The 27,135-nt window shown below is 34.2% G+C and overlaps 2 protein-coding genes across 2 annotated transcripts; one reads left to right on the plus strand and one right to left on the minus strand.

Annotated features, from left to right (window-relative positions):
- Positions 1-6,648: 6,648 nt before the first annotated feature.
- On the minus strand, positions 6,649-16,438 carry LOC144839177 (uncharacterized). The gene is made up of 5 exons (XM_078694491.1): positions 16,307-16,438; positions 15,869-15,963; positions 7,698-8,048; positions 6,955-7,224; positions 6,649-6,794 (listed from the first exon to the last, which is right to left on the minus strand). Exons 1-5 carry the CDS (start codon positions 16,378-16,380, stop codon positions 6,649-6,651), a joined length of 936 nt encoding a protein of 311 aa, XP_078550617.1. The 5' UTR covers positions 16,381-16,438.
- Positions 16,439-23,618: 7,180 nt separating this feature from the next.
- On the plus strand, positions 23,619-24,932 carry LOC144839178 (uncharacterized). The gene has a single exon (XM_078694492.1). The coding sequence runs from the start codon at positions 23,619-23,621 to the stop codon at positions 24,930-24,932; it is 1,314 nt and encodes a 437-aa protein (XP_078550618.1).
- Positions 24,933-27,135: the final 2,203 nt, after the last annotated feature.

The following is a 27,135-nucleotide window of genomic DNA, read 5'->3' on the forward strand; positions in this document are numbered from 1 at the left end:
TTGCACCTTCACACGCGCGTGGTCCGAAAAAAAACCAAACAAAATGGCTATCGCCACCAACGGCCAAATTAGTTGAAACCAGGAAGTTGCGAGTAGAACCCGTGGACTCGGACATTACCTCGCACAGTTGAAAATCTACCGGTGAAATCAGAAATGTTGTTTGTCTTTATAATATCTTCCTAAGATAGAAATATGGAACAATATCGTAATAGTGAAACTAATCAAATCTACCTTTCGCGGTACATCTGAGATAGATCAGGTAGGTATCCAAGGCGGATATTTGTCCCGAAATTTTTCCATTGTGCTTGCCTATGTCAGAATTAACCATAGTTTATAAAAACTAGAGGTTGAGCTCGCTCCCCTCTAGGAAGTGTAGACGATGGTTCTCGGAATGATAATGACTCAGGTAAAAAGTTGTAGGACATTCTGGCTTGGACGATTTCGGTCGGTTACCATTATTGAAATGCTTTTTATATTCGTAAAACTAAATCTACTCACTAACCTGTTTCACAGTGTCTTAGATGATATACGTTTTACGTATAGTGTTTATTGTAGATATGAAAAGTGGTTGTGTGTATAAATGTGGATGGGCGTTTATTAGTGGGGGGTGGGGGTTGGGGGGGGGGGGTTGTGGAGTGGTGATAATTATTTTAATTGATGGTGTTCCGGGCGTTTACTCAAATAAATACCATCCTAATTGGTATAATTAATACATTATTCCGCGACACAGTGAGTCGTTTTGGCCTAAGAAGGAAGGCGTTTTAGACGGCTTGCAACATGGACAGGAGTATCCCAGGGTCCTGACGGGACACATATAGCGCACAGTATACATAAAGTCCTGGCAGCTTACTCAACAACTTGGCTATCGGGGTTTCATTCGATTTCAAACAAAAGCTCTTACCATCAATTCTCTCAATGTAATTTTATATAACTATTTCCTACAATTTACTCCTATGAATATATTTAATTTGATCTTTATGTACTACTACCTTCACACGGGCGGTCCGAAAATAAACAAAAAAACAAAATGGCTATCGCCACCAAGCACCAACGGCCAACTTAGTTGAAACAGGGAGCTGTTTTACAACTCCCTGGTTGAAACCAACCATGCAGGGAACTTGCAAGGTAAATGACTCACCATATCATGAACCCGGAAATTACTTCTACCGCGCGTAGAGTTAAAATGTACCGATTGAAATCAGAAAATTTCTTAATTAGATATTTTGCCCTACTCTGACGTAATTTGTACTTTATACTAAGTACATTTGAGAATGCTTGCGAAAAAATTCGCAAGTAGTTCTCGGGTGGGACTCGAACCCTCCAGATCACTAGCATTCTCAAATGTACTTAGTATAAAGTACAAATTAAGTCAAAATAGGGCAAAATATCTAATTACTCAACTCCCTGACGCAAAACTACAATTACAATCCTGTTGGTGCAGTACCCGCTGCTTACTTGGGCTCGAATCTAACCACTAGCCATCAGCGCAAGCTCGGTGGTCTAGAGGTATGAACGCCAGGCTAGTGATCTTGAGGTCGTGGGTTCGAGTCCCACCCGATAACTACTTGCGAATTTTTTCGCAAGCATTCTCAAATGTACTTAGTATAAAGTACAAATTACGTCAGAGTAGGGCAAAATATCTAATTACTCAACTCCCTGACGCAAAACTACAATTACAATCCTGTTGGTGCAGTACCCGCTGCTTACTTGGGCTCGAATCTAACCACTAGCCATCAGCGCAAGCTCGGTGGCCTAGAGGTATGAACGCCAGGCTAGTGATCTGGAGGTCGTGGGTTCGAGTCCCACCCGAGAACTACTTGCGAATTTTTTCGCAAGCTTTCTCAAATGTACTTAGTATAAAGTACAAATTACGTCAGAGTAGGGCAAATTATCTAATTACTCAACTCAACTCCCTGACGCAAAACTACAATTACAATCCTGTTGGTGCAGTACCCGCTGCTTACTTGGGCTCGAATCTAACCACTAGCCATCAGCGCAAGCACGGTGGTCTAGAGGTATGAACGCCAGACTAGTGATCTGGAGGTCGTGGGTTCGAGTCCCACCCGAGAACTACTTGCGAATTTTTTCGCAAGCATTCTCAAATGTACTTAGTATAAAGTACAAATTACGTCAGAGTAGGACAAAATATATAATTACTCAACTCCCTGACGCAAAACTACAATTACAAAGAAAATTTCTTATAGAACTCTTTATAATATCTTCCTAAGATAGAAATATGGAACAATATCGTAATAGTTGAAACTAATGTTATCAAATCTACGTTTCGCGGTACATCTGAGATAGATAAGGTAGGTATCCAAGACGGAGATTAGTACCGAACACACATTGTGCTCGCCTATGTCAGAATTAACCATAATTTATATATAGATAGATGCGTCGTGTAAACTATTAAGTTATGGGCATTTCCCTGATTCTCCTGGGCAATGTAGCCTACTAACTAACCTACTAAGTGCTAATGCCGTCCCAGAACTACCAACCCACTCGTTTCTGCCGGTTGTCAGTTCTTTCCATAATGTGTTTTGACACAATTTTATAGATTGTATGGTGATTTTCAACTGATTATTATTACATATTTAGATAGAAGATTGTCCAATTTATGAATAATAACAAACGGCCAACTATGCCGTGGGAATTACGTGAAAACAAAAACTTAACGAAATGACACACACATTAGAAAATGAAAATAATCATTAATATGGTTATATTTAAGTAGTTTTATAAACACATTTCTAGAACTAGGACTTCGAATGACAACTGAAATAGCATTCCATAACTGTGCTTCCTAATACCGAAATGCGAAACTTCACTTGGTACACTTAATTTCAACCACCTAATAACATTTCGTTTACGAATTAAGTTTGTAATTAAACAACTTTAATACAGTTTAATGTAAACATACCCAACATATTACAATGATGCTTAATATTTTGATATCTCTGTTTACAACAAAATTGGCTAAAAATGAATAACCTGAACAAATATATTACAATATAAAATATATATAATAAAATATATTAAAATAATAATAATAATAATAGTTTTTATTATACGCCTTTGTTTTAAATAAGCCCATATAATAATGTAGCTTTTGTATCATTATTAATCAAATACATTCATAATAATCATTTCATCATTAACCAATTTAAAATTATCGTCATCCGTTGTTTTAATAACAGAAAGTTAAAACATTAATACTCCTAATAATAATAATAATACTAATAGCAATAATTTATTTGGAAGCTATACTTTTGAAGCAGTGGTATTAACAAAGTACTTCAGAATTTAAAAAAACAGATCATTTTCATTGTTTCTTTCCCTTCTCTTTTTCTATACCCGTTTGGTGAAACCTTTACAAAATATATCGAATGCAAAACAAGTACAGGCGAAATAAGAACATACATTAATGTTTGGTCTATTGTTCCTTAATTAAATTAAATTGGTTTTAAGCATCAATTACATTCGATGGACTTCGCAATTACAGTCTACTATTCTGGAACGCAGGACAAAGAAAAGTTTTTGTGCAAATGAATGTTTCTCTACTTTATTTTATTTATTATTTTATTTTATTTTCAATCTTCCTACATAGCAAAAAAACAAACATAATATAAGTATAACAGGGGAGTAGCGGAAAAGCAAAAGTATAAAACTGTCATCTTGTGATTTGCTTGACCAGCCCCTGTCAACTTGAACGATACAATAAAACCGACATTTAACAAATTTAGAAAAATACATAGAAAAATATGGTATAATAAAATGTTAACAAAAGTGTTATAAAAATGCAATTGCTATCTGAACAATCTGATTGTGTAAAAGTTAAAAATTCTGATTGTATAAAAGTTAAAAATTCTGATTGTATAAAAGTTAAAAATTATGAATGTATAAAAGTTAAAAATTCTGATTGTATAAAAGTTAAATTCTGATTGTATAAAAGTTAAAAATTAACTTTAATTAAGTGAAGAAAAGAAGAATCTTATTTTATCTTTAAAACAACTTATAAGTTACCGTATAACATAATAATAGAATTGTAAAAACAAAATAAACCATGCAGAGGCGCAAATATATTTTCGGAGTCATTAGTAATGTGTATAGGCTTTAATAACTTGTCTAGAATATATCTTCTTATATAAGGTTGAGCAAAAAACAAGTTTTAAAATGTTAAAACATTCAGATCTAACCCTGCATCCAAAAGCCGTCATAGGAAATTGTGTCAGTTCAAGTAAAGGTATCTGCGTCTCAGCCATGTTTACCTATTTTAAAACAAATTTGTCCAGAATACATAACTACTAAACTTTATACTCATGGGCATCATACCAGACTGAATTCCACAAACTTTAGAGTTCCACATGGCAGCTTTTATAAAACCTTTTATTTTAATAGAAGTATAGATTGGAACGTGTTACCATCACAAATTAAACAATGTAATACTTAATAATTAATTAATAATATAAGTTTCCAGTAAAAGTTTATTTACCCAACAATACACCATTATAGTATATTTTATTATAACTTCTTAATCAATTACAGATATTGTTTTTTATTTATCATTCTTAAATGAATTTTAAACATATGTTTAAGCTTAATTTGTTAATTTTAAAAATGCCTTAGGCCTAAATGTATTGTAAATGTTTAGTATGAAATGTTGTTTAAATTTTAATTAGGGAAGTGCAATTTTGTCAATGTATTATTTTTGCATTTAGAGACCCCAATGGAAATAAGTTGTTTTATTAAACGTTCTTGGGTTGCTCAATTCATTCATTTAATATTGTTTTCCTGTTCTTTTTCTCCTAATGTTATTGTAAAAAAATGAATGAACTGAAATAAAATGAAATTGAAATTTCGAAATTAACTTTGTACGGTACTCATTATTTGGGTAACAGCACCCCTAGCGAATCAAAATAATATATGTAGTGGATATTTGTAAGTGGCTGCTGCACACTTCTGACATGGACATACACTGTCGATCAAGCCAATTGCCGATGTCATCACAGAAATTGTTGATTTTAGGATAACATTCCCCCTAGCACATCACGCATGGATTCCATACATACGTTCAACCTCAAATTATAATATTGATTTTTGTACACTAAGACCAGCCTCTTAAATTTAAACTGCTTTAAACTGAAAATATAAATAATAATTAAGAAAAGAAATTTAAAAAACGGCCAGGTTTAATTAACAAATGTAAGGTAATGGTATTTTTATGCGTGGTATAAACTTGAACTAAGAAGAGGAGAACAAGGGGAAATAAAAACAAAGGAACAAGGTATGGTAAAAAGGCTTATGCACGAGTAACATATACTATATACAAAATATTTTACATATGTGATGATCTATAGATTCTTGGTTTGTCACTACACGTTTTTATTATTGTAATAAGACCATTTAAATACACTAGAGGGTGAGCTCGCTTCGCTCGCTCCCCCTCTAGGAAGTGTAGACGATGGTTCTCGGAATGATAATGTTCTTCTTTTACGTTTTCTGTCGGTTACCATTATTGAAAATGCTTGACATTCGTAAAACTAATCTAATAGATATGAAAAGTGGTAAAAAAGAATAAAAAATGCTTGGTAAATTGTAGATAACAGTGCGATGAATTATACTACAAATAGTATAATTGTGTTATTATAAATGTGGATGGGATGGACGTTTATTAGATAGTTGGGTTGGCGGGGGGGGGGGGGGTGATTATTATTCAAAGTGATGTTTTATTGGAGAGGCGTTTATTCAAATAAATATCATCCTAATAAGTATTAATACATTATTTAATTTAAACATCTTTTGAAACTAACTGCCGTGACAGAGTGGGCCATTTCGGCCCAAGAAAGAAGACATTACGGCTTGCAACATGGGCAGACATCTCGGTCATAACAGGACACAGATAGCCTACAGTTATTCCTGCCAGCTATCGGGATTTCACTCGATTAATGTCTTATCATCAAATCTCCCTATGTAATTTTATAATACTATTCCCCACAATATATTCCGATTCTTTATGGCCTTTATTTAATTTGATCTTTATTAATTTGCAGTATAATTTTTATTTTTTAACTACTGTACCTTTCACACGCGCGGTCCGTTCCTAAAATAAACAAAAAACTAAAATGGCTATGACTAATGGCCAACTTAAGCTCCAGTCCTATCTGATTTTTTTTTTTTAGTCTTCCAAAGAGACACTGTATTGATTGATGGAAAGTGCCTGTTTCCAGTCACTTTTAGGGTCAAATCTATTATTTTAACTGCTCCCTTGTGTATAAAAGAGAGAAAATAGTTGAAACCAAGTTGCTGCAAGGTACTTGAACTTATCATAAACCCGGAAATAACTTGACCGCCAAGAATTGAAATTGAGTAGAAAATCTACTGTTGAAATCATAAATGTTGTTAAAAAACTCTTTATAATATCTTGCTAAATTAGAAATATGGAAAAATAGCGTCGAACTGCACATTAATGTTATCAAATCTACGTTTCGCGGTACATCTGAGATAGATAAGGTAGGTATCCAAGGCGGAGATTTGTACCGAAGTTTTTGCATTGTGCTCGCCTATGTCAGAATTAACCATAATTTATATATAGATTACAAAGTCATATTTCTATCACTTTCTGTCAGGGCCTGTCTTAATATGTAATATTTAGTTGACTTCAGTGTACACATAAGAACATTGAGCCTCTTCTAAGTTGAAACGAACTGCATTTGCTTGTTTTGCTTGACTAACTTGGCTGTACAATTCATTCCCATGTGTATCGTTGTCAATTGGTTGACTGTTAGCATCAGAATCTATAATGTACAGTAGAATCAAATCGGTAAATACTACTACACAAGTACATAACATACAAACGTTATTTACTTCTTTTTCATGTACAAGTAAACCCATTCATGTCAGAAAGTTCGAATATCTCAAAACATTACAGAACATTACAAAATGAAACTAACAAACCTTTACTCTGGTTACTGTATCTTTTTTTTGGTGTGTTTATTTTATGAATAAAACAGCCAATACCAAAAAAACCTATAATTATAACAGTTACTATAACAGCCGCAGACGACACACAGACAACGATTACTAAACCTGAAGATGTTTTGCGTTCAACAATATTCGTGACTGACATCGTGTTTGTATGCCTTTGTTTTCCAGCACTTAGTGACCTTGTAGATAGATACGGTGGTTGCAAAGTTGTGTAATTAACTGTCGGGACTTGTGTTTGGCCTAAACATAGAATAATTTATATGTGATATTAACCATAATGTCCTTAATAATTCGTCACAAATATCCACATACTCGCCACGGACACCTAGATGACAGAATATTCACATAACAGTTATCTCAAACATCATTATTTGTTATATGTATGCTTATAATAGATTGTACTGTAAAAAAGATTTTAGAAATCATCAGAAATGATTTTTAAAATGGAGAGCAAGAAAGAAAAAAGAGTAGAAAAAATAAGGGATAATGATGGATTTTGTTTTATTCAATAAAATATATAAACAAATGCGCATTATCTTATTTTACAAAAGTGATATTTAATTTTAATTTACACCAACATTACAAAAAATAAATAATTGAAAGTTATTATTATTATTGAATTATTTAAATGCAAGACTCTAGAGGAAAATATGGAGTAGTAGAACGTATACGATAAAGATAGATAAGGAAATCAGGCATAGAAACGCACTCACCAATGGATTCACATATAATGGTATTTACCATACGAGTTGTTAAACATCCGATGTTTTCAACTTCTACAACATTAGAACCTATGCCATCATATGCGTAGATTATAGCCCATCCAGCATTGATGCCTTGTGCTAGATTTAACTGTATGTAGACAAGGGCTGTACTCTCTTCCCAAATCGAAAGAACATGTAGCATATTATCTCTGAATTGTTTATATTCATCAATACTATTTATGACCGTTACATTTCCGCCAATGTGTTCACATTCTTGTTTGGTATCATTGCAATATCGTTCTTTCTTGTCCATTTCCATAAATGCATAGCAGTTTGGGTTTTTGTATGTAACGCTTTCCTCTGCAAAACAACCATTTTGCTCTTATATAAATATAATGTGTTTATTAGTATTTTTACTTTAACAAATTACTTAATAATATTAATAATATTAGTGTTATTTTACTTACTATTTCATTGATAAATTTAATATTGTTAATCTGTTTTTATGTAGTGTAACCAGGGAAGAGTTAAATTACTCTTCCCTGTTGTAACTATTTACAGTTTTCCTTGGTGAAACTTTCTGATACTGATGGTATTGAAAATTATCTAAATACGATTGAACGAATTGCTAACACCTATAAGTGGCGATAAGGACACTGGGTAGTAAAATTGATACCACATTTGACATGCAAAGCAAGAGCAGCTTATGCATCACTACCAGTGACTGAAAGCAACCCGTGTGACAAAGTGAAGAACACAATTTCAAAAAGTTACGACATAACTGAAAATAGTTAGGAAAATGTTTAGGTAAAAACAGAAAGTGAAGTAAGTTATACTGCTCTACTGTGAAAAAAAGGCTTATCTACAAAATGCTACTTTTAAGTAATACCAGGGAAGAGTAATTAACGCGTTTTTGTTTATCATTAAAAAAGTTCAAGTAGTCTTTTATTTTCAAATAAAATATGTTTTAGAAGTACACTAATACAAAATATCTCACATAATTTTCAATATTCATTTTTATTATTTTGTTTGTTTTTTATCAAAATTTACAAATATATATTAATTAGTAACTTTAGTTGAAATAATTTTAAAATGTAATTTATATCAGATAATTTGCTTAATAAGTAGCTTTTCTGCTGAAAGCATACATTTTCCTCATTATGTATTCATTATACTGCTGCCTGATTGTTCAATGTCTGTTTGGCTATGGGAAGTGAAGCGAACAATTGTTGTAATTCTATGGGTGATTTTTTTTCTCTTTACGTTTATTTCATATTACAATCATTAAATTTTAAACTTTAAAATTTAAAGTGTAAGAATATATCAGAACCATAACATATTATACAGATATTAGATTTGACATCCCCGAGGGAATGATATTTTGCTCGAGGGTCGAGCGCCTCAACTGGCGCTTCGGGAAATATAATTCTCGAGAGCAAAATATCCCGATGGGATGTCACATCTTATAATTTAACGATATAAAAGGCGATATCTGTTATATAGCCAACAACAAGTAGAATATCTGCTCGGTCGAGTAGCTAGGCCTCATTTATGTAAATAAGCCTAGTTGGCGTTTCGTTCACCTTACCTTGCGAGAATATAATTATACAGATAACTACTAATCAATGATTTCTTGACTATAAAATATTCACTTAGGCCTAGGTCTTGTAAGAAGATTCTTGGAAGAATTTCCATCAATAATGATAATATTATTATTAGGTAGGCCAAATAAATAATGATGATTCGTCTTCTTCGTGCCGAATCACCGGATGTTCAGCCCGTCGCGTGTACTAGGTTACTACTGTGAGTATTGACCAATCACAGTCATTAGTTGCAAATATAGAGGACAAAACACGCAAATTACACAGTCAATATCAAACTCCTCGAGAATGTACTAGACTGTATATGTTTAATGACAGGGAGACGATAATAACGCGACATTTACTCAGTCAATATCATCGTACTCGAGGACATATACTATATACGATCCTCGCACGTATTTACATAGGCTATGTAATATAATAATATATACTATTTTCTCTTTCTTTAATATATATATATTATATATATATAAATCCAAAGGCAAATTACTGAAAAAATGACAATGCTGTGGGTATCAGTGGCTGGATCTCAATGGAGATACAAAAAAAAAGCGAAAAGCTAAATCAAAACGATAAAGTAAACAGCCAGAAAAGTTAGCAGAGCTTTCGGGCAACACTAGCCCTTCATCAGTGCAAGTGAGCGAATTTGGATAAAGTCATAGCATATGAGTTGGCAAGTGCTGCCTGGGTGGACAGGAATAAAAGAAATATAACAATAGAAACAGCGTGTTGAATAGTGGGTGGAGACTGAATAAGAGTAGAAAACAAAGAAGGTAGCTTGGTAGAGATATAAACAATTTTGGAATGGAAAGGCTAGCCCTTCATCAGTGCAAGTGAAGGAATTTGGATAACGTCAAAGGATAAGAGCTGGAAAGTGCTGCCTGGGTATGCAGTTGTCCTAACCATTAGACCACTGGGGCTTTTATGATATTGTTCAAACTCGTTTTTTTAATTAATTAATAAACACAACAGGCAAAGAACATTAATTTCAAACCGCCCGGTGATACACTGAAATTTTTTTTAAATAATTAATTTGAAACGATAAAGATGAGGAAATCTGTGAGAATGAGAAAAAGTCGCCCCAACCGAGACTCGAACTCGGACCGTCTGCTTGATATGCAGTTGTCCTAACCATTAGACCACTGGGGCTTTCATAGTATTGTTCAAATTCGATTGGATAGCGACTCTTTAACATTCTCGGCGTGGTACGGCGGAACAGCACTAGTCCTCAATTGTACGCACGCGCACCCAAGATCAAATTGATACACCCTCATCTATTCAGTATTTTTATTCACGAAGCGGGATCTCCGAAGAGATACTTTTATATATAAAAACACAACAGGCAAAGAACATTAATTTCAAACCGCCCGGTGATACACTGACATTTTTTTAAATTAATTAATTTGAAACGATAAAGATGAGGAAATCTGTGAGAATGAGAAAAAGTCGCCCCAACCGAGACTCGAACTCGGACCGTCTGCTTGATATGCAGTTGTCCTAACCATTAGACCACTGGGGCTTTTATGGTATTGGTCAAACTCGATTGGATAGCGACTCTTTAACATTCTCGGCGTGGTACGGTGGAACAGCACTAGTCCTCAATTGTACGCACGCGCACCAGAGATCAAATTGATACACCCTCATCTATTCAGTATTTTTATTCACGAAGCGGGATCTCCGAAGAGATACTTTTATATATATAAACACAACAGGCAAAGAACATTAATTTCAAACCGCCCGGTGATACACTGAATTTTTTTTTAAATAATTAATTTGAAACGATAAAGATGAGGAAATCTGTGAGAATGAGAAAAAGTCGCCCCAACCGAGACTCGAACGCGGACCGTCTGCTTGATATGCAGTTGTCCTAACCATTAGACCACTTGGGCTTTCATAGTATTGTTCAAATTCGATTGGATAACGACTCTTTAACATTCTCGGCGTGGTACGGCGGAACAGCACTAGTCCTCAATTGTACGCACGCGCACCCTAGATCACATTGATACACCCTCATCTATTCAGTATTTTTATTCACGAAGCGGGATCTCCGAAGAGATACTTTTATATATAAAAACACAACAGGCAAAGAACATTAATTCCAAACCGCCCGGTGATACACTGACATTTTTTTTTATTAATTAATTTGAAACGATAAAGATGAGGAAATCTGTGAGAATGAGAAAAAGTCGCCCCAACCGAGACTCGAACTCGGACTGTCTGCTTGATATGCAGTTTTCCTAACCGCTGGGGCTTTTATGGTATTGGTCAAACTCGATTGGATAGCGACTCTTTAACATTCTCGGCGTGGTACGGTGGAACAGCACTAGTCCTCAATTGTACGCACGCGCACCAGAGATCAAATTGATACACCCTCATCTATTCAGTATTTTTATTCACGAAGCGGGATCTCCGAAGAGATACTTATATATATATAAACACAACAGGCCAAGAACATTAATTCCAAGCCGCCCGGTGATACACTGCAATTTTTTTTAATTAATTAATTTGAAACGATAAAGATGAGGAAATCTGTGAGAATGAGAAAAAGTCGCCCCAACCAAGACTCGAACTCGGACCGTCTGCTTGATATGCAGTTGTCCTAAAAATTAGACCACTGGGGCTTTCATGGTATTGTTCAAACTCGATTGGATAACGACTCTTTAACATTCTCGGCGTGGTACGGCGGAACAGCACTAGACCAGAACAGAATTATTAGGTAAATTTTGAATTTGGTTAATTTTGCGGATAAAGTCCGTGGAGTCCTGAATGTATATGAAGGGAGATCAGTCACATATGGTCTAAGTAAATCATCCACATATTCAGAAATTTTCTCTGTAGCAGTGCCATTGCCCGAAATAATGGGTCTACCAGGATTGCCAGCTTTGTGGATTTTAGGTAGGAAATAAAGTCTACCTGGAACTGGATTGACCTGTGCCAAATGAGGACCAATCTCAGGATCGATGGAGTGTTTTTTTGACCATCACAGAAACAGATTCATTCTTCATAAAAGTTGATGTCCATAGCAACAGTGGCAGAACCTTTGTCAGCGGTTTTAATGATGATATCATTACGCTGACGCAATTTGGCAATGGCCTGCCTCTTTTGTTTTGAGAGATTGTCACGTTTATCTGGACTCGGGACGTAGTTTTGTACATCCTCCTCAATAGCCTAAATAAATGTTTCTAAAGCTGGACAACGATTTTTAGGTGGATTCCAGGAACTTTTTGGTTTAAATTTGTTAGCGTTGCCTTCGTTTTGCGTGGTGCTGCTGTCTGAATAAGCAAAATGTTCACGTAATCGTAATCTTCTGGAGAAAGACTCCATATCCAAAGATAGTTGTTGTGCGCCGAAATTTTTTCTCTCCTTCGGAAAGTCGACAATTAATTTCAACAACTGAATCAGAGGTGTTGCTCCGATTCTTGGTATAAGTCCGTACGAACCTTCTGCAGGGTTTCTTAAAAGCCTGCTGACTTTAATTGTTCATTCTAATAAAACATAGATTAATTATAAATTAGATTAAAAGAAACATTTGTGTGGATGGAGGTCAAATAAGAATAAGAACTTTAAGGCTGACCCCTATTTCAAACATTATTATACATACATTATTATTATTATTATTAAAATTATAAATATGTGATAAAATGGATAATAAAAAAGTAGAAAAAAGTTTTACAAAAAAAATTCATAAATAAATAAACAGAGTAGTATTCGGATAGGCCTATGGGATAAAAGCAAATATGCATATGGAAATATGTAAAATCATGGCACATAGGCCTAATAACAATAACAATATTCTAGAACAAAACCGAATAAAACGTTGTTTAACTTCGGCGATCTAATGAGAACCGGTATTTCAACGCAGTTTCGCCTCCGTTATCAAACGCAGTATGGCTACACTGAGCATAAACTAGACTAAACGAAGACTAAATGAATCAGAATGTATATACAGTACCTGATAGTCATTTAGCTAATTTTGAGATGACGCATCTTAGCTTATTATGTGCCCGATTTTGTTTGAAATAGTATTATGTTGTTGCTCAAACAATCTTCTTTCCAACAGGTTACCAACATTATTGTTTTGATGACGTCAATCACGTCTACAAATTTGATTAACTTTTGTCGCGTAATTTTACCTACTGTACATCGTAATTTGAACGTCTTAAAGCTCTTCAGAATTAAAAGTGATAAAAAAATAGAAAATCAGGTGGCACAGATGAAATGACAACAGAACTTTAAAAAATGAAACAGATGTTACAATAACATGGCTTGAAGAATAATTTATTATCCTATGACAAAAGGAAGAAGTTCGAAAAAGATATAAACAAGGCCTAATCATTAAGATTCCTAGGAAATTTGAGAAGAATAGCATTGAATTCTGTACCGAGTCAAGTGTTTGGTAGGATCATCATAGATATAATTTACAAGGAAATGAACAGGAAACTCGGAGATGAACCAGCCGGATTCAGAAAAGCAGGAAAGAGTAAAATTTCACTCTTCTATGGAAAGCCAAACCCACCAAAAATACATAATACATACCATCCAGCAATAATTCATTCGTACAAAATTCACACCATCCAATCGTATTCAATGCAGTTCAATAAAAACTTAAATAATTCACCTAAATCTACACCACCTACAGACCTGGAAAATCAATGAACATGATAACTAAAATCTTGATACATTTTTATTCAAGTGTCTACGACGGATTCTTAAAATAAGATGGCAATATGTTCACTCGAATATATAATTATCCTAACGAAAATCTAATACATTTAAAAACAACAAAATGAAAAGAATAAGCGAAGAGACCAAAATCAAAAGATGAAAATGGATTGCCATGAGACTAAAAAACAATAGTCAGTGTTAGCAAGTATGACATGAATACCAGAAAGATGAAGGACATAGGCCTAGAACGAAGCAAAACAAATCGCCGCCGATAGAACCAACTGGAAAATTGACACTACAGCATTATGGGCCACGAGGCCCGAAGAGGTTAGGTAAGCATGTTTTTAAGCTATTATTATTTCATGCAAATATTGTTTCTACCGGATGTTGTGATGTTGTCTTGGCCATTTGAATAAAACTATAGATCTTTTTAATCGCTTTTGTCAAATTAATACGTCAACATTTTGATGACGTCACAAACAACAATTAGAACATAATATCTGGGTCCTGTAATTTCACTTATGTTTCACTGTATATTGTATAATGCAGAATAATATACACAACTTGCGTTTGAAAATACAAATAGGCATATGGAATTATTAGGATAACATAGGCCTACGCTTACAAATTTTAATTATTAGGATATATCTTATCCTAATAATAATTAATCCTAATAAGTGCTGACATGAATAGAAATTCAAAATTTAGAATAACACCGAATGTGAAAGTACAATGTATTAATAGCGACACTGAAACGAGAATTATTTATTTATTTTGGTACATATAAAAACCATACCAAACAGCAGCACTGTTTTAATTACTCATTAAAACTATAATTCCATCTTTTGATTTTGAAAACATCATAATGAAACTAACCAAATAGATACGTTCGCAGTCTTCGATGATCAAGTCTATCTAATATCAACAAGATATGAACTGAACAGTGCTTTCATCTAATTTATGACAAATACTAATTAATACTAGTTTTTACAATTATTATTTTTATACATATATATAGCCCTTTTCTATAATAATATTTAATTAAAATAGTATGCCCTATAAACTTCTTTCAACAACTACAACAGCAACATCAACAGTTATTACGCTATTATTATTTCATGCAAATATTGTGTCTACCGGATGTTGTGTTGGCCATTTGAATAAAATTATAGATTTTTTTAATCGCTTTTGTCAAATTAACACGTCAACATTTTGATGACGTCACAAACAACAATTACAAAATAATATGTTTGTTTCTGTAATTTCACTTATGTTTTACTGTATATTGTATAATGCAGTATAATATACAAAACTTGCGTTTGAAAATACAAATAGGCATATGGAATTATTAGGATAACATACACTTACAAATTTAAACGTGTAAGTGTATGTTATCCTAATAATAATAATAATTAATCCTAATAAGTGCTGACATGAATAGAAATTCCAAATTTAGAATAACACCGAATGTGAAAGTATAATGTACTTAATAGCGATACTGAAACGAGATTTTTTTTATTTTTTTCGGTATATATAAAAAACATACAAAACAGCAGCACTGTTTTTAAATCATTAAAACTATAATTCTATTTTTTTATTTTGAAAACATCATAATGAAACTAACCAAATAGATACGTTCGCAGTTTTCGATGATCAAGTCTATTTAAATTTCAATAAAATATGAACTGAACAGTGCTTTAATATATTTATTATTAATAATTATTTTTATCTTTATGATAATACTAATTAATACTAGATTTTACCATTATTATTTTTATACATAATATAGCCCTTTTCTATAATAATATTTAATTAAAATAGTATGCCCTTCTTTCAACAACAGCAACAACAACAACAACAACAATAATAATAATTTGTTTCTATTCACAAACACACATTAATATTATATGTTACCTGCATCATATATTGATCCTCTTGGTGATCTGTATCTCCATTTACCATTTTCTGGATAAATCATATAGCAATTTGAACCTGAACAATCAAAATCACTAAAGCACCGATACAAAAAAAGGAAAGATAAGATAATTGATTCGTTCGTTCATCCGTACATCCATCATTGGTCATTACTATCAATGTCATCGTCGTAAATGTAGCTTAAAACATAACAGAAGTTCCATGATATACTTATTATGTTACGGTTACTTATTACAAAAAGAAATCTTTTACAACCAGCAAAAAGATATCAGGAACCCAACAATTAAAAAGTAATTTGGAAAAAGAAGAAATGTAATAGTTTAAATTTTGAGAAATTAAGGGGAATGGGGGTTAATAATTACTCTTAACTAAATAATAAAGTAGGCGTAAATTGAAAAAAATAACATTTGTACTTACATGGGACATTGTGTTCCAACTAACGCCATCTGCACCCAAAGAAGAGGTAGGCAAAGATTGGTAAATTGCTGCATAATTACTGATTATGTCTACCGTTTGTTATGTTTATTTCTTTACAAATTAACGACCGTATCATTTACTCCTGTTCGCTTATGAAAAAATATAAGACATTGGCCTATGTTATATTAATAAAAAGTCGAGGAAATGATATCGAAAAATATCATTAACAATTTTGATTGGTTTACTCAAAAGCTGTTCCTTAATTGGCTGTAAGCTGACATTATGATTAGCTATTTGTATATAAATGATGCTTAATTCTGACATAGGCGAGCACAATGGAAAAACACCGGGACAAATCTCCGCCTTGGATACATACCTCAGATGTACCGCGAAACGTAGATGTAATAGCATTAGTTCTCACTGTTACCATTTTAATTTTATTGGAGTAGTGCGCCATCCATATTGTGCTGTCCATAATAGAGGATTTTGTAAGGTGTCAATCAAACTAATTGCAAGAAAAAGGTTTTTTGATGAAATGTCTTCTTTAGACCCTACTGAACACATTTATCAACGTTAGGACATTTTTCGACAACAGGAGGTAGCCTAATTTTCATAATTAAAAATGTCGGTCATTTTTAATAACGTACTCTGTATCTTGGAAACCGCTAGTCACAGATACTTAATTATGGTGTCAAAATCGTTAGAAATATTATGTTTTTATATTCACTTTAATGAAAAAGTTTTTACAAAATTGAATAGAAGTGCTATTATTTATTATTGTTATTATTGCTAACATCATTGACCTTTGACCTTGATTTATCATATCTTAGCAACCACTAATCTGAGAGACACACATATGGCTCAAAATGTTTAGAAACTACACATTTATATTTAGTCTAATGGCATGTTTTTGCAACAAATGGCCGATTCTAACATTATTGACCTTTGAACTTTACACTACTTAAAATCGCATAACTTTGAAAATATTGTACATTGTCGAATTGTTCAGAACATACATGTTTCTATAGATTCTAATGACACATTTTGTCCAATAATGGCCTACCGGAATGGTTATTAACATTTGAACTATATTTGAAAAGGATATAAACCCGGAATCTTCTTCATGTAGGCATTCATTAGAACATGTGATTTGGCACTACTTGTTTAGACTATGGTGGTAAAGGGCATTTAACAGTTGTTTTAATTTAGTTACTGAAAATATTCACTTTTTTTTTTAATATTAGACTATGTATACATACAGTATAGGTTTGGATTATTATTAAAGATGTATTGTCCCCCGAAACATGAAAAATGAAGATCAATAAAATCAAATTTTGAATAGACCATTTTGTAGTTATAATAAAGTTGTTCACTTTCGCCGAAAAAAAATCCGAAAAAAATTATTAATTTCGCTTAGGAAAAACAAAATAAGTTAATCAATTTTCCCAACTTGTCAGCTCAAAAATTAGGCCGATAGAGCTAACTCATAAATATGCATGATATGTCAATGAGCATCGACACAGCTGAGATCTGATCTAACAAACATGGACGATGCACACTTTGTGTACACCAGAGATTGACGCGACTCCCCTGATCGTATAAAGCTGAGTTGTTAATTTGTCGGTAAATAGGCCTAGACGGTTATTTTAAATATAATAATTATACTGTATATATAACGCAAACTAGACAGACGTTTGTAATAACAGGAAGGTTAAAGACCCCTTCCCTGCAATTTATGACGTTTTTTGGAAAATAATACATATATATCACTTTAAAAACATTAAACCATGTCATTCCTTGTCTTAAATGTACGTTTTATGGTAAATTATGATAAAAAGTGAGAAACAATGCACTACCTAAGTAGCTCGCGGCGATCGACCTCTCGTGGACGGTCTTAGGCCTAGCCTAGCTAGGCTTAGTTTTGTAGGCCTAGCTGGTAAACATCGGTAACATACGAACATCGTACGCTAGCTATATACCTAGCTTGACGTTGTATAGTTGCTGTATTAATTGTCTTTCTATTTTTGCCAGACTCCGTTGATACAAATTGGGGAAAACCCGGTATTTTCGCTGAAAAGTTAGGAGTCTTCCATTTGTTTTGGCCTCACGATCGATCGAAAAGTGGGCGAATTACAGGTGAAAAACAAAAATATCAATCCGCGCGCAATGCATTTTGGGATTTATAGCGGGCTGCTATAATTATTAGAATCGACTTATTTTTCACATTTTTAACCGTTTAAAGACGAAAAAAGTTATCGCAATAGGACCATATAGTATTATTTTTACATTAAATATAGTTTGTGATCTTAAATTATATCTAAAAAACGTAGGGAAGGGGGCTTTAATTAATTAACTTAGCCTGGGATTTTTTCATGGCTAGACCTAGAATAATACATGCATAGGCCTAGACTAGTAGTAGTAGAACAGGCAAACTGGTGGGACAATCGGGTCCCTGCAGAAGATTCCCAGCTAGGCCCTATGCATTGTAGTCGTCATAGACTGGCCTAGGCTAGGCCATCAATCCGAAAATACAGCCAGCCTGCTGTACCATATATGTACATAATTTACAGTTGAAGCTTGTTTAACTAGTTTTTATGATAAAAATAAAACAAACATTTTTCAGGGAAAATGGTTACAATACAATTACAAGCCTGAAGTTGAGAACCTTCCAGCAGCACTGTACAAGTAGACAGAGGGGAAAAGCCAGCTTAGCCATTTTACAACACAAACAAATGTTCTTCACTATGTTACTCTGTACTGTAAGTCAAATATTTGTTTTCTCTTTTTTAAGTGGTAATGTGTTTTACCATAGAAAGTTAGTGTACTTATTTGACTATGTCAAAGCAAGCAATTTAATTAGCCCACATTTTGCACTAAATGTGCATGATCTATTTTTAAATACCAAATTCCAGTTTTTCGTACTTTGCCGAAATTAAAAAGTTTAGATTTTTAGATTATATTTCATTGTTTTAAAAAATTTATTTAAAGACGTTGAGTTGATGAAGACTGGGACGTACTTCATAAAGACAACTAATGATAGACTCGGTATTGGAATATGATTGGATATTGCAAGAAAAATATGTGTGATGCTGCATTCGGCCAATATGTTCCTGTCCAGCTTGTAAAATGTTGTTGTATAATTTTCTTTATTATAAAGCAATAATATTTGTACAGTATATTATTTTGTACACATAACATTCAATAAATAAAAAATACTACTGCAACAGTACACATGATAAATTTACTTATAATTCATAATTTTACTGTAAATATTACAGTGCAAAAGGAGTTAATAACAAATATATATACAGTATATCTTATTGAATTCCTGTATTTTTTTTGTGTCAATTTGTCTACTAATATCAGTGTGTTGATTGTGGAAGTAATTACGGCAGCTATAGTCTTCTAAAATCGCTCATATCCATTACAAAGTGTCATTTTAATAGTAAGAAATGTTTCAATAAATTGTGAATGTTGCCACTGTGCGATACATTTTGCGTTTCTCACTACTTCTTCACTTGCTGTTATTGTTCAATCAATGTTAATACCTCAAAAGAAAGAAGAAATTTGTGTCAAAATATCTGCATAAAATGGTTAATTGTGCGAATGTTGATTTGAACTTATTGTATTTGATGCAGAAGGTTTAATAAAATATTTTAAAATACTGTACAGTAAACATCCAAAACAATATTTAGATTTATTTTGGTAATTTTCTCTGCAGAATAGATAGTTGAAAGTATTGTGTAAAAACAAAGAAGATAGCTTGGTAGATAGAAAACATTTTGGAATAAAACTAAAAACAGCTTATATATATATATATATTTATCAGAGCCAAGCACCTGAAGATTGAGTTCATACTCATGAAACATCCTGTAGTGCAATAAAATGTTCAGTTGGTAATTTACTAGCGTCTTTATTATTTATTTATATTTGGCTCTACATTTTGTATCGAGCACTTTCGCTTTCATGATCTGCGTTAAATTTACCATCTAGGTCGTGCCCACAGATGGTTCTCGAATACATAGTAATTTCAGCGTAAAAAAACTGGCGATTTCAAATGTACGTACCGCATGACTATAAAACATTGTCGTTTACAGAAACAAATAAATAGATACAATGATTTATGTAGTCAACCAAAATTATCACCCTGCGAATTACTTCCAAAAGAGAAACTTGTCACAAAATGAGTCCAAATGTTTGATTTGAACTCATCTAAACAAACCCAATTTGTGTTTTGTATCTAACATTAGGGTTTAGGGTTGGGGATGAGGATAGATACAAAGAGGAACAATTTTGAAATATATTCTTTATATTAAATTATTCTTTATATTTCTTTATTATCCACTCAGTAACGAAATATTTTTTTATAGGCCTATAAATAATAAACCACTAAATAGAGTAAACATTTCCGATTTAATAACTTTGTTAAAATTGTCATAGTCGATTGAAAGTACGTAACGATACACCACCACGACGTTTATATTTTTTTGTAATTATTAATTAATACAAACGTTGAGAAGCAACTGTCAGTAATAAAGTATTATATTATTATGTGTTTATAATCTAAAGGTAGGGGCTACCCACACCCACAGTAATATTTTTTTAAAGAAAATTTGCCTGTCTTCAACATTATGATACTGTACTCGAGCTGTTCAACCCGTGTTCAGCCATTAAAAACAATTATCGTAGGATGAGATAGGAAAATGCGAATCATCCTCGTATTATTGTATGCGGGTATTTTTCAAGATGGACATGCATTAGACAGTGTATACCACAATCGGGCAATTCGTTTCAATTGTCAATAACTAATTATCTAACTCAATTTAATTGGTAAACAGGGTTACATCAGATGGTTAAAATCAGTATCGAAAGTACGGACCAACTTCATATACCATCGAGTAAACATTCTAGAAATAACGCGCGATTTACCGAATTTTGCCCTTACGTAAATTTATATGTAGATACATACATACATATATATACATATATATAAAGTCGCCCCGGTTGGGGCGACTTTTTCTCATTCTCACAGATTTCCTCATCTTTATCGTTTCAAATTAATTAATTAAATGTCAGTATATCACCGGGCGGTTTAGAATTAATGTTATTTGCCTCTTGTATATATATATATAGTATAGTGCTGTTCCGCCGTACCACGCCGAGAATGTTAAAGAGTCGTTATCCAATCGAGTTCGAACAATACCATGAAAGCCCCAGTGGTCTAATGGTTAGGACATCTGCATATCAAGCAGGCGGTCCGAGTTCGAGTCTCGGTTGGGGCGACTTTTTCTAATTCTCACAGATTTCCTCATCTTTATCGTTTCAAATTAATTAATTAAATTTCAGTATATCACCGGGCGGTTTAGAATTAATGTTCTTTGCCTCTTGTGTTTATATATATAAAAGTATCTCTTCGGAGATCCCGCCTCGTGAATAAAAATACTGAAAGATGAGGGCGTATCAATTTGATCTCTGTTGCGCGTGCGTACAATTGAGGACTAGTGCTGTTCCGCCGTACCACGCCGAGAATGTTAAAGAGTCGTTATCCAATCGAGTTCGAACAATACCATGAAAGCCCCAGTGGTCTAATGGTTAGGACATCTGCATATCAAGCAGGCGGTCCGAGTTCGAGTCTCGGTTGGGGCGACTTTTTCTCATTCTCACAGATTTCCTCATCTTTATCGTTTCAAATTAATTAATTAAATTTCAGTATATCACCGGGCGGTTTAGAATTAATGTTCTTTGCCTCTTGTGTTTATATATATAAAAGTATCTCTTCGGAGATCCCGCCTCGTGAATAAAAATACTGAAAGATGAGGGCGTATCAATTTGATCTCTGTTGCGCGTGCGTACAACTGAGGACTAGTGCTGTTCCGCCGTACCACGCCGAGAATGTTAAAGAGTCGTTATCCAATCGAGTTCGAACAATACCATGAAAACACCAGTGGTCTAATGGTTAGGACATCTGCATATCAAGCAGGCGGTCCTAGTTCGAGTCTCGGTTGGGGCGACTTTTTCTCATCACAGATTTCCTCATCTTTATCGTTTCAAATTAATTAATTAAATTTCAGTATATCACCGGGCGGTTTAGAACTAATGTTCTTTGCCTCTTGTGTTTATATATATATATATATATATATATATATATATATATATATATATATATATATAGAATATATATATAGAATAGTAAGAGCTTAAGATAGTTAAGACAATAAACAAAATATCTAAGATAGGTATGTATTTGATCGTTTTGATTTAGTTTTCGCTTTTTTTTTTTGTATCTCTATTGAGATCCAGCCACTGATACCCACAGCATTATCATTTTTTTCAGTAATTTGCCTTTGGATTTATATATATATATATATAATTATGGAGGGTACTTTGGATAACTTTACCAAATTACGTCGCCTGTCCGAGAAACGTGTCAGGTATCGTCACAATTTACATACTTTTCTTTTACATCGTTCTAAACATTCGGCCCCCAAAGGACAATTTTATGTCACATCTGGTATTCGATTTGCAGATGATGACATGCGTTCTGGTTGGAACGCTGTCCTTCACAAAAATGCTTGTCTACTCAATGAGATCCAAATTGGCAATTGCCGCATAATCCTCACTGAGTTTGACGTTGAAATTCACTCTAGAACTAAGAAGTTGAAAAGAGAACTTCCTGCATCCGAGTTTCAAAACAAACTCAGGATTATCGCCAATGATTGCTGTAAGCAATCAACGGCAATGGCCCGAAGGGGACATCACAAATTTGGTCTACCTGCAGACTTGGTCATTTCAACACAAATGACTCTACCTTCGGATGATTTTAGGGCTTTTAGAAAACCCTGCAGAAGGTTCGTTCGGACTTATAACAAGAATCGGAGCAACACCTCTGATTCAGTTGTTGAAATTAATTGCCGACTTTCCGAAGGAGAGAAAAAACTTCTTTCCCGAGGACTTAAATTCTGCCCAAAACCAAGGCAGGTCGGCGCACAACAACTATCTTTGGATATGGAGTCTTTCTCCAGAAGATTACGATTACGTGAACATTTTGCTGATTCAGACAGCAGCACCACGCAAACCGAAGGCAACGCTAACAAATTTAAACCAAAAAGTTCCTGGAATCCACCTAAAAATCGTTGTCCAGCTTTAGAAACATTTATTCAGGCTATTGAGGAGGATGTACAAAACTACGTCCCGAGTCCAGATAAACGTGACAATCTCTCAAAACAAGAGAGGCAGGCCATTGCCAAATTGCATCAGCGTAATGATATTATCATTAAACCCGCTGATAAAGGTTCTGCCACTGTAATTTGCCATGGACATCACATTTTATGAAGAGGAGTCCTTAAGACAGCTAAACAATCCTCTTCATTATCGTAAACTTACAACGGATCCCACCCCGGAAATTGCGGATAAGGTGGCCAAATCTGTTTCTGTGATGGTAAAAAAACACTCCATCGATCCTAAGATTGGACCTCATTTGGCACAGGTCAATCCAGTTCCAGGCAGATTTTATTTCCTACCTAAAATCCACAAAGCAAGCAATCCTGGTAGACCCATTATTTCGGGCAATGGCACTGCTACAGAGAAAATTTCTGAATATGTGGATGATTTACTTAGACCACATGTGACTGATCTCCCTTCATACATTCAGGACTCCACAGACTTTATCCGCAAAATTAACCAAATTCAAAATTTACCTAATAATTCTGTTCTGGCTACATTAGATGTTTCATCATTGTATACTAATATCCCTCACGAAGAAGGAGCCGACGCATGTATTTTAAATTACATACAAATTCCAGGCAAAACGCCTACTAAAGCTCATTTACGAGAACTGGTCATGTTGATTTTAACCAACAACAATTTTATTTCTGGAAATGACCATTACCTTCAAATTCATGGCACAACGATGGGCACAAAAATGGCGCCATCTTTTGCAAATTTATTTATAAGACAATTTGAGGCCAATTTTCTGTCCCTCCAACCAACTAAACCACTTGTTTGGTTTAGATACATTGACGACATCTTTATGATCTGGACCCATGGTAAAGATAATTTAGAATCTTTTCTTCTCAATAATAATGCAGCCCACCCAACTATCAAATTTACAGCTACCAAATCCACTAGTAGCGTTGATTTTTTGGACACTATAGTGACCATAAAAAATGGTACACTCAAAACTGACCTATTCCGTAAACCCACGGATAAAAATATGTACCTGCTCCCTAGCAGTTGTCACCCCCGACACTGTACTAAAAACATACCGTACAGTCAAGCATTACGTATCAGACGTATCTGTTCTTCAGATTTAGATTTTCAGAATCGTACCGAAGAACTAACCGGACATCTCCGGAATAGAAATTACAAGAAGGAATACATCGAAACTGCTATAAAGAAAGCAAAAGATATTCCTCGATGTCAAACACTGACGTACAAACCACGTCAGCCAAAAAAATCGACCAGAGTGCCATTGGTCATAACCTACCACCCTAGGTTGCCTCCATTACGGGCTATTATTGAGAAACATATATGCCCATTCTACAGTCCACAGAACGTCTCAGGACTGTTTTTCCGGAACCACCCATTATTGCATTTCGTAGACCTCCCAACCTTCGTGATATATTAGTCAGATCCAAATTTAAGAGTGAAATTAACTCTCATGACAGCCACAATTTTGGCAGTCACCTTGCGGCAAATCTTGCAAAACTTGTTCATTGGTTGATTCTACTGAAAAATTTCAGAGTAACCAAACTGGCCGCATTTTTCGGATAAGACAATCAATTAATTGTGACCTGCTACCACGAAAGGGCTGTAAAATCGCACCGCGATGTATTGAGAAATTGACCTTTTGAACTAGAATAGGCCGTAATACATATAAATTGTCAAAATGAGTTTTTGTGTAATAAAGAAAATATAATCATTAATTTTACTATTCCTGAAGTTTGGGTTTGAAATTCCATCGGTAAGTTGTCAAAATTAGTCATTTTCTGAAGGGATTCTGTATAAATTGAATAGAAATGTGTAGAAAATGCGACCACAATCGCCGAAAACAAAGCTTCCTTTGGACCGCCATATTTCGCTTGCCTTTGCGATTTATGACGTCACTGACTGTTAGTTTGTTGTCTATTATGTTTAAATATCATTTGATTGGTCAGTTTTTGCTTGGATTGGTTTTTTTGTAAGTTTAATCCAATAGAAAACGTACTTTGTACGGAAAACAATGGTTACTAAGGCCAGAAAACATCAACTTTGATTGGCTTACACCTGTCACGTGTTGAAATAACGATTCCCGATTGGTCACTCTGACATGCTTCACTTCACTTCGTGTTCCTTGCGCGAGCTAGCGAGCTAACAGCTGGTCACAGACACATGCTTTTATTTCTGTAAAAATAATAAGATGGAGGAACCGCTTGATCGTAGACTTAAAAACGTATTAAGTGAAGCTAGAGGCTTGGATCTTAATGATGATGATAATCAGAAATTGTTGGATTTGATTGACGAGTATTTTGATGAGAGAACGATGTCGGATAATGAGGAATTGACGGAAGAGGAAAGGGCTGATTATAATGACGATTATGACGAAGAAGGCTTGTTTTCGGAGGACGACGAAGACAACATTGACGAACCTGATGGGCCTAGGCCTAGGCCAAATGAAGAGAATGATAATGTAGGCCTAGATACTGATGAATCCCAAGACGAAAATGCCATGATTGGTGGAGATGATACAATCTTGAGCAACGGAGATCCCGAATTTATGTCCGAGTTTGAAGAAAAGGTAAGTACTACCATTATTTTGACCTTCTTTCAAGAAAGGTCGGGGGTGGGCGTGGGGGACCCTGGCTTGGGTCTAGGCCTACAGTAGGTCTACTCATTGTTCTAGGCAGTGGATGCTTAGGGCCTAGGCCTAATAATAGTATAATAGTCTCAATACGTAGCTTTGTTGGAATGTTGGTTGGTCCCCATTCATTACGTTAAATTCATCCAGAACACACTGTTCCGTTCTTGTTATTTATACTAACTAATTTATATTTTTTAATAATAGGAAATACAGAACATCAAACACAAAAAATGTCGATGTAAGAACCCACATAATGGCTTAGGTTGCACTCACAAGTTCTCGGATGAGTACGTCTTTAAGATGCGGTACCAATTAAAGGCATTATCCAGGGAATCGAAGACACTCTTTCTACTTGGAAAAATCGCTACTTCAGGTGCAACAACTCAGTGCTCCAAGCAGATTAATAAGGATCGCAAGCGGAAAAGAACGGACATGGGCTACTATGTAAATAAGATCAAGGTGTGCAGAGATGCATTTCTATTTATCCATATGTAAGTAATTTTCAATCAAAACATTCTAAACTATTCTGTTTATGTAACTGTAGCGAGTTTTATTATTTTTTTCTGATGAATTATTTTCACAGGTTGCAATTATCTTTAACTTGGAATTAATGTATTGTCTTTTTTTGCAGTACCAGTGACAAGTTTCTTACAAAACTTACTAGACATTACATGGAAAATGAAATTGAGATCCCTGAATCGTTTTCTGGAGGGGCAAAATATAACACAAGGAGATTTAGCGTTGAAGATAATGAGAGATCTGTGACGTTCCATTCAAAGTTTGCGGATGAGAAGGCACTAGTCATACCTGGACGTATACCTGGAATAAAGTACACTGATCCACGAGTTAGGCTGCTTCCTGCTGTGGAAAACAAAACCTCAGTGTGGCGAAAGTATCGAAAGAGTTTGAATGAACTTAGTGCAGCATCAGGAAGAGGTATAATTTTTAAAGTTTTTATTATTTTTATCTTAATGTATACATTGACCGTCTT

This window comes from Antedon bifida, chromosome 4, assembly GCF_963402885.1.
Source record: "Antedon bifida chromosome 4, ecAntBifi1.1, whole genome shotgun sequence".
In the NCBI taxonomy this organism is placed as follows: Eukaryota; Metazoa; Echinodermata; class Crinoidea; order Comatulida; family Antedonidae; genus Antedon; species Antedon bifida.

Excerpts from the sequence above, each read along its gene's own strand:
- LOC144839177 (XM_078694491.1), bottom strand. The coding sequence starts at position 16,380 with ATGCAGCAATTTACCAATCTTTGCCTACCTCTTCTTTGGGTGCAGATG. Across the intron at positions 15,964-16,306 it reads GTTGGAACACAATGTCCCAT|TGATTTTGATTGTTCAGGTT; the intron begins GTAAGTACAAAT and ends TCGGTGCTTTAG. Across the intron at positions 6,795-6,954 it reads ATACAGTAACCAGAGTAAAG|ATTCTGATGCTAACAGTCAA; the intron begins GTTTGTTAGTTT and ends TGTACATTATAG.
- LOC144839178 (XM_078694492.1), top strand. The coding sequence starts at position 23,619 with ATGGACATCACATTTTATGAAGAGGAGTCCTTAAGACAGCTAAACAAT.